Source organism: Lottia gigantea, assembly GCF_000327385.1.
Source record: "Lottia gigantea unplaced genomic scaffold LOTGIsca_58, whole genome shotgun sequence".
NCBI lineage: Eukaryota > Metazoa > Mollusca > Gastropoda > Lottiidae > Lottia > Lottia gigantea.
The window spans coordinates 494,527-504,055 of record NW_008709979.1 but is presented as its reverse complement, the minus strand read 5'-3'; the positions used below and the strand labels follow the sequence as shown (position 1 = coordinate 504,055).

The 9,529-nt window shown below is 36.4% G+C and overlaps 1 protein-coding gene across 1 annotated transcript; it reads right to left on the bottom strand.

Annotated features, from left to right (window-relative positions):
* Positions 1-1,437: 1,437 nt before the first annotated feature.
* LOTGIDRAFT_235017 (hypothetical protein) lies at positions 1,438-3,589 on the bottom strand. The gene is made up of 2 exons (XM_009063475.1): positions 3,380-3,589; positions 1,438-1,968 (listed from the first exon to the last, which is right to left on the bottom strand). The coding sequence occupies exons 1-2, from the start codon at positions 3,509-3,511 to the stop codon at positions 1,747-1,749; spliced, it is 354 nt and encodes a 117-aa protein (XP_009061723.1). The 5' UTR covers positions 3,512-3,589; the 3' UTR covers positions 1,438-1,746.
* Between the last annotated feature and the right edge of the window lie 5,940 nt (positions 3,590-9,529).

The following is a 9,529-nucleotide window of genomic DNA, read 5'->3' as shown; positions in this document are numbered from 1 at the left end:
CGAACCCGTAACTCATTGCAAATTAAAGCGAACTGTGAATGCTATTATATTGAAATGACGTTATTTGAATTTTTTCAACCTAATTTATCAATTGGGTATTCTAAAATAAGTATGTGCAACCAGACCGGATTGAACCTAGATTTCATAAATTCAACATAAAAGACCAACGAATGATTCCATTCTAAATGGAATTTAAAACAATGTTATTATCATGCGTCTATATTTTATTGCAGCTCGTGCTTTAGAATTAGCATTTGAAAAGCGGTACAGAAATCAACTGGGACGAGAGAAGTATGAAGGTACAGACAGTAGAAGATTAAGTCACATATCCGAAGAAGATTTATTTAACGTACCAATGCCAGACTACTTAGAAGTGTAAAATTATGTTCAATTGGGATCCGTCGACAAGCACAGATGCTAAAACTTTTGTTAAGAAACTCTCAGTACATCAATACATTGTCGGTAATCAAAAGGAACTTGATTTAAGTTTGACGCGCCCTTGGTGGACTGGTGATTTTTGGTTGAGCACTTTCATTTGAACATCTTGAATAACCCATTAGATTGAACAAATTTCCAAAATCTCTTTGTTCTAGAGGATGTTTTAAAAGTGATGATTTCTCAAAATGATATTAGTTATACATAAATATTGTTCATTTGTACATACTTAAATTAATTACTATTATTTATTGGGGCTTTGTATGGATATTTGTTTATTTATGTTTATGTATTTTCGTTAATGTACTAAATGTAGTGTCCAAAAAACTAACGCAAGTGGATTTGAAGGCTCAAATTTCGGAGGAAGGTGCAGGATCTGAATTTATCCAGCTATACTCATTTTTTTCTCCTTTGCCTCTATTGCTATTTTAGAAAAAAATCTTCTAAACTAACAACTATATCTTATATCTTATGAACTATCCATGATAGTATTTTGCACATGCATTTTGTATCAACTGAATATCAAATTCGTACGGAGAGAGTTTAACAATGTGTTTCAGTCTATGAAAATGCCAGCCCATAAGAATATATTTGTAAATATGACTCTACAATCTGAATTTTCAGTCTGATAAAGAAAAGACGCTAACTCAGCTTTTCGGTTTTGGACAGTCCGCCCCCCCCCCCCTTCTACCCCCCCTTTCAAGTTTCGTATCAGGGAGTAAATTGCCTGTGAGTCCCACTAACAATTCCGTGGCCCCTACTCAACACCCTACCTAATGGTTCATTCAAACGCCACTGGAAAGACAACTAAGCACATCCCAAAATGGCATTCACTTCCCAAGACAAATGATCAAGGGGCAATGAACTATCAATAAATAATACTTCTTATTGCTCTATATTTGGTTTAGAAGTTCGTGTCTTAGCCAGTCCCGAGAAACTCAATATGGATGTTTATAGCTTCAGAGGATTGTGCTTGGGATAGTGCCAATTTTTTTCTCTGGTCAGATTATTATCATGATATTTATTGTAAGAAAAGAAATGCACATTTTGATAATTATCTTTTTAATAAAATAACTAAAATGGAATTAAATGAAATGCATTGAGGTTCATTAGCACTAAAACGGGCTGAGTAGCTCCTGGACGCATAAAAGTATGAAGTCTAAAAATAAAAATAAAGGTATGAAAACATAGATTAAAATTGCCGTGTGCCCTGGAGACTGTAAAAAGGCGTCTCAGCAACTCGAGGTTGTTGACAATGACGCAATGATGTCTCCTTTGCAACACGTGAAAAACTTAAAATAGTCGAGTCATTTAACACAGACAATATTTGTCTTCATCTGTTTCACAAGGAAACCCAGCCTTACATTTCATACATAGGTCTCTTTTGTGTGGTATACGTGTGTTGATATGACGATCTCGATTATCATTATCACACTCACAGTCTACTGCGTCACAGTATCGACATCGCAGACGTTCAATTTCATACGGATCATTGATCCAACGGCATCTGCGACATTTTTGTCCATAAGCTGCCTAAAATAAGAAAAAAAAATTATATAAACGCTCAGTTCTATGTCACAAATATACACATATTCCAATCCAATAATCACTGTATTTCCACAATACAGGCCTCACGAATGTGGTCATAGTCGAGAGAATATATTCGTGAACAAAACATTAAGGGGATACGCTAATACCCGTAAATCCATAATATCGATAATATCTGCATATGAGAAGATTAATAACCACCTAAAAGTGATGGAAGTCTAAATTGGGGTTTTATAGTTTATAACCTTATATTTACAAGAAATGGACATGGACTCATCAAATACCCCCATTTCACCAAGGATTGTTTTTTTTTAATCGGCCCGATTTGTACCAGATTGTCCTCGATGATTTATTTTTTTGATAGTCTCAATTGCCGTCATGAATCGCCTCAAACCGTCCACTTTTTGACCCGATTGAGTCCCGACCACTAGATTATTGCGGAATGACGAATCACAGACGTTACTCGAGCTATAGATTCTGCAAAGGCCCGGTAGAGACCCACTTCTCACCGCAAGTGAGCGATCTTCCCACGTTCTTCGGCCGAGTCGAGAGTTTCCAAATGTAGCGTAGGGAGCCAAAGGAAACCGAAAGTAAACGATCTCCGGACGTTCTTCGGTCGTTCAAATTTTCTCAGGAAATTTTTGGGCCCGATAGTACCGACCATTTTTTGGGCGATCGGCCGCATTTTTCCGCAAAAAAATTCGGGAACCTGCGAACACTATCGAGCACTACCTTATACCTCCGAGGGTCGAGTATCGCAAAAGCTATCGGCTTCTAATTATAAACATGCTGAAAAAAAAACAAATTCGATCAAAACCGTCGTCCCGTGGTCGTCCGAGGTTCACTTTATCGCGCCCGCACTCTTAAGCATTCGGTTTAACCTCTAGCCCTCTCAAGCGAGGCACGTAGAAGGGCTCGACCCTCACTGGTTATTCGGATGGGACTTGTGACCGCAAATGTTCATTAGTGCCCGATCACCCCCGCAGGTAGCCGACCTTCGTGCCGAAGTGTGCCAAAATATCGAGTTTTAATTCAAGGCGTCAACATACGCCTCCATTCGGTCACTCTCGCGTAAAGAACAGTGGAAGAACGGCAAATATCGGCAAGCTAAGCGGGTTCTATGTCGAACTGGGGTCGTCAATTTCTGACCTATCTTAACCTGACAAAGCGCGAAGATCGCTCACTCGTTCACGAAAAGCGGGTCTCCATCGGGCCTTTTGGGTTCTACCTTCGGATACTTGCGCGTACTTTCACGTATAGCCGATCACATTTCTGTACCAGATCTTCCCCCGAATGTATAGGTCAGTGCTCGATAATGCTCGCAGGTTCACGACTGGAATACTTCTTGTCTTTCCAGTGACCTATGAGGAGTAACGATTGCTTTAAAAATGCTCACCTGCTCTTCGTCGTAGTTCCATACATATACTTGGGAACTCTCCCACATATTATTACAACGGTCACATTCAAAGTAGCCATATCTTCGAAGCAAAACAGGATTTCGCCTTCTTCCCCTGCTTCTTCGGCCCATTTCGTACTTTATTTATGCATCAAGTCTACTGTTAGGTTGCAGCACCACGTAGTATATTTAGTTTATCTCCATAATAATACCCTTATATAAACCAGTTTGACTGCTTACGTGGCAATCAATCATATATACGGGAATTTCCACGTTAAAAATAGACGTGATTAAAAGTATTTCTGGATTTTCCGATTGCTATTAATAATTGATGTTGTATTACAAAATAAGTAGACAATGCACACACAAAAATCAATTCAATTAAACGATTAAGCTGCACTATATGGAATGCAGCACCTGATTATGATAATAGTAAAAAAGAAATCAAGCTACCAGAGGTAATGTTATAAAAATAAATAACATATAGTAATGGAGTGTACCATTGTCTCCAGCAAGTATGCGTAGCTCACTAGGTCACTAGTTTGAGCACTCTGGCATGGTACGATGAAACCATATATGTGGGATCATCTGAGGTGGCTCTATAGCCAAATCTTAATATGAAAAATGTTCCTTCTTTAGTCCATCTTTAAAATGGCCCAATTCTTAGGATAATTTGAGAGATTAGGGTAACGAATTCCAAATTATACTAGCCCTAATTTTATTTATTTTTTATTTAACCGTTCTTTTCATAGCCTCGAGACGGCATTTAGGAATGTGCAAAGAATTGTCCCCACCTTTGAGAGAAATTCGCCCGCGCATTGAAAATTGAAAAATATAATTATGGCAAACCAAACCATTAACACTGCTACTTGCATAATACAAAACAATAATGTAAACATATAAAATATGATTAGAATATGTCTTCAAAATAGTCAGACCCCATCCCATACTAAAATGGCCATAACTCCGCCAATTTTGGCCCTAGAGGTATAATTTTGGTGTCAAACGAAAGCTTATCATATCCTGCGTCCATTTCGGCAGAAATGTGGAATTTCATCAAACTTCCGAGAACATCGACTTTGAAGTATCACACCTATTTTGTAGAGGAAAAGCCCCCGAAAGATGTTTGCTGATAGTCTCCTGGATTAAAAGTGCTATAGCAGGCTGTCTATGCACGACAGAAACTTGAAATTTAAAACGGAAGAATTTTACATGTGTGTCCTTATGTAGGCAAAATTCCATCTTTACATCTCTGATAGTTTTCCAATGGTAATCTGACACAAGTTTGTGTTTTTCTTTAACCTGTGCCACAAGAAAGTCTATTTGTCTATAAGTATAGGTTAATGGCCGAAAGCAGTCCAATAAGTTCAATAATGATCGTATAACAAGGACCGAAGGTCCTCGTGTTACGTCATTATTGAACGCATTGGACTTCTTGAGGACCATTAACCTACTTACAATACAGATTACACAAACAGTAACATCTACTCATGCACGTGAAATATTACAGGTCACATGAAATCAACTCACGTGCCATAACATACACAATAATTTAGAAACGTTTTCAAGATGTCCGGTCATGAGTTATCAAAATTATTCTTGTTCCAGGTAAATAATATTCATATTTTATCGCTTCGTCATTCATTTCAATGTTCAATGATTAGGAGTGGCAAAACGATAAGCGATATCGATTATTATATAAATACAAGCACATTCAGGGTATATTCTTTAAGTGATTATTATTTTGTTAGGTATCTTGTTACATACCATTTTACCCGAGATGACCTGCCCTAAATACGTTTGAAAAGACATCTCCGATCGATATGTTATGCCACATTATTGCATATCATCTTATATATTATGACTACTTTCTGACGACAGTAAGCCCAAAATCGAATATATTTTCTCCCATTTCACGTGTAGTCCTATCCATAATATTATAAATTTTCAATAACATTGTCTTGAAATGTCTTTGTGTTCATAGAAATGTAATTTTTGGAAATTTCATATTTGAAAAAAAACAGGTCCATTAATTTTCGGTGAAACTGACTTAGATTTCGGAACTGAAAATTTCCCCCCATATTTTCAACTATTGTCTGAGCAAATTGAAGTTTTTTTTGAATGTTTTTGATCTTTTTTAAGAGAATTAGAATATCAGCCTCAAAATAGTACTGCTAGTCTTAGAATGTGTTTGCGTTGATAAGTTTACATTGAAAAAAAACACATTTCCTTCCTAGAAATGTCAACCCTCAAAAGTCACAAATTTTGGCAGAAAATGGGCCTCTGTAAAAGAAAATTTTGAAGACATAATGTGTGTAGTCCCAACATTTACACAAATAAAAAAAAACTTTCTAACTTTATCAATAAAGCAGCACTACAAATCCAGCTAAATACTAAAACTTAAACGAAAATAAAAACTATAAAAACTGAAAAAAATTACTTAAAACTGCGTTCACTCAAAACAGATCTGGAAACAGTGACTTACACAATGAGGGTAGCATTTCCAACACCACTTTCTGGTGACATTATAATAAAGTCAGCCGGTAACACAGATCTAGCTACATCAGCACGCAGCCTGTTGATTGAAGCTATCTCGGTCTGGTGTGACATCACATAGTCGGTATATTTTGATGGTAACCTAGTCTCTCTTGCAGATCTTCTTGGTGGTGCTTCTGGAGACAGATCTGTTGCTGAAATCTCAATTCCCGGGACTGTAGTAGTCACTTCATCCGTGGACGCTGATGGCGATTCTTCTGTAGACTCTGATTCCGGTTCTGATGTCACTGGTCTCACTACATCATCCTGGACTGGAATGTCTTCAGGCCCGGCAATCAGATCTATAACTGACTCAGATGTTCCGGTAGAGCTAGCTGTGGTCGGGTAATCCGTCCACTCCACTATTATCACCTGGTCCTCATCACTTTCCTCAGATTCCTCTACCCCTCTACCCCAACTGATTTAGCTAGATCTGTGTTACCAGCTGACTTTATTACAATGTCACCAGATAGGTTAAAAGTGCTGTTGGAAATGCTACCCTCATTGTGTAAGTCACTGTTTCCAGATCTGTTTTTATTTTGAGTAAACGCAGTTTTAAGTAATTTTTTCAGTTTTTATAGTTTTGTATTTTCGTTTAAGTTTTAGTATTTAGTTGGATTTGTAGTGCTGATTTATTGATTAAGGTAGATAGTTTTTATTATTTGTGTGAAAATTTTGGGACAACATTTCCCGAAGAAGAGGAGGATGTTGAAGGGTTAAAATATATGTATAATTGTAATTAATTATTTTCGGTCACTTTATTAATCTAACAGCCAGTTAAAGTCACACTTCACTGTTTCTATTTCTTTCCTATAACTTTCTCTGTCTCTGAGTTTTCATCACTGAAAGAAAGTGGATATTTAGGATAATTATTATATATTGAATCTCCTTCAATATTATAAGGAATTTGTGGATTTAGTGTTTTGCATATTTGGATTCTCTTTTAAGAGGTATGTTGTATTTAATAGTTTTATAGTTCTACTTTTTGTTTACCCTAGTTACCAATTGTCGACCATCTTGGTTCTAAATAGTTTAAAGTCTTTGCATACATTACATTTAATTATTACAATGCTTTCTTATACATTCACTTCAGCATTACTTTACATTCTATAAATATTCTTTTATTCTTTCATTTCCAGATATCTAGCTCCTGGTAAGGTATATCACTTTAACCCTGCTAGTTTAGTTTAAAACCCCTTTATAGAGTAGGTTTGTTTATATTTTATTAAGCTCGTTTACATTGTCCCTAGTGTGTGGGTAAATAGAGCCCATATATTTCATATGGTCCAGGTGTCAATGTTTTCATATTATATAAAACGATTGTCATTTTAGTTAAAAGTATTGAGATTCTATTTTTATACGCCCACATGAATATGTGGTCGTATATTGTCGTTGCCTCTCTCCGTCGGTCCGTCAACATTTCTAGTGAGCACTATAGAGACTAGAGTTTTCATCTGATTTTTATAAAACTTGGTGTGATGCTTTAGAATGATAAGATCTCGGTCAAGTTCTAATTTGACGCATTTTCGATGAACGGTTTTTGAGTTATTGCCCTTGACTTTGTAAAAACGCATCAAAATTTGTTAAAAATAGTTCGTGAGCAGGATTGAACCTACAGTTTTCAACCGATTCTGATGAAATCGGTGTGATCATTGGAATTGATAAGATCTTGGACAAGTTCTAACTTTCGATATTGCCCTTGACTTTGTTAAACACGTCGAAATTTGTTTAAAAATTTAGTATAGAAGTAATAGAGTGAAACCATAAAGGGTATAACGATAACAAAAATGATTAAACAGATAATTAACAATAGATTAACAATGATTAAAGGTTTACAGGTTAACAAAGGATTATGCACAGAAAAATAATGAGATAGGAAGATAGAGGGTTTTAATGAAACCATTTAAAGAGCAAAGATAATAAGAAGTGATTAATTGATTAAAACGGAAATATTTTGGACAGTAAATAATATGATATATTATGTCCATGCAGGCCTAAAAATCGTCAAAATCTAGGAGAATTCTGATAGACTCCCACTAAGGCAGTCTGCGAGATTCCTTCGAATGCTGTACTAGAATTTAAATTAGTATACATAGTGGGGAGGAATCGATTACAGTTTCCCCTTATATACTGATGATAACTCTATATTTGACTTCCGAAGACGAACTATAAGAAACATATACATGTGTATTTAACAGTCATTTGCCAACTTAAAAAAAAGGGTTTGCAGCCCCCAATTGTACCTTCACTTTATTTTAACAAATTTGAAAAAATGATTTTTATATGTTTTTATGTAACAAAATGCACAAATATTTCTTAAAATATGTTCTTGGATGAACCCTCTGAGACGCTCCATGTCACCTCCACATGTTGTTTGATTCAACCTCGACAGTTGTCCCCCCCCCCATCAAGTCAGTGTACCCCCTATTTGCACCCCAGTCTCAAGAAGCTGACGCGACCACTGAATAGAAGACCAACGCAGGGTTCAATTGTAATAATTACATAAAAGATGAAATCTAAAAAAGATTTATTTAACGTACCAATGCCAGACTACTCAGGTAACTGAGTCTGAGTGAATAGCAAACAGTGGTCATTCTGGTCAGGCATTTTATGGTGGATTAATTGCACCAGTCAGCTGCTATATTTTGATTATACGTAACGAAAAATAAGGTTATGGCTTTCAGGGCTGCGTTATGCGAAATGGTTCAACAAAATACTAAGTATTCCTATCTGTAGACCTAGAACTGTTTTTAAAGTCCGTTTCCCGACGTTTAATCGTCTGTCAAGGTGATTTGCTAAATTGCCCCCCTCGATTGCACCCAGGAGTACTGGTCAGGCTACGGGCCTGGTTAGATTGTAATCATAGCATTTGTTGCAAGAAAATAAATCCATCATTTTGGTAGTTTTAAATTCATAGCTAACCGATTGACGCGCAATATGCGCACTTTGACCACCCCCCACCCCCAGGCTACGGACCTGGTTAGATTGTAATCATAGCATTTGTTGCAAGAAAATAAATCCATCATTTTGATAGTTTTAAATTCATAGCTAACCGATTGAGGCGCAATATGCGCACTTTGACCACCCCCACCCCCAGGACATGTCATTAATGGTGAGAAACGAACATAATTTGCCGCCGACGCAAATTTGGACAGGAAAATTTATTATCAACAAAGCAATGGCTGACTGGAGATTTTTTGCCTTCTCGTGTTGGTGAAACTCTTGAACTCTTGACAAGACTCTAGTTTGAGGCAAAAATGGCCTAAAAAAACCCGTTCGTGTGCTTGCAGCAGACGTCGCCATGGCAAAACGTGACAAGACTAAAAAAATACAATAAAAATTCCCAACCCCAATAACAAAACAGTAGTAAAGTAAATGAAAACTTTAATTATTCTGGCCAAAATATACTCAAATTTACAAATTACAAACTCTTAAATAATTCATAAAAGAACAAAATGAACAGACATTACAAAAGGAACTTAATCTAATCCGCCAAAGAACAAAATGAACAAATATCCCAAAAGAACTTAATCTAATTCAAATACAAAGAATTTAAATTCAGGGAAATAGGACGGGAGGGCAAAATTAAGACTATACGCGTCTGTAACCAGTAAA

What these genes read in the sequence shown, in the direction of transcription:
- LOTGIDRAFT_235017 (XM_009063475.1), bottom strand. Translation starts at nt 3,511, where the DNA reads ATGGGCCGAAGAAGCAGGGGAAGAAGGCGAAATCCTGTTTTGCTTCGA. An exon ending in GGAACTACGACGAAGAGCAG is followed by an intron (nt 1,969 to 3,379) that starts GTGAGCATTTTT and finishes TTCTTATTTTAG; the next exon opens with GCAGCTTATGGACAAAAATG.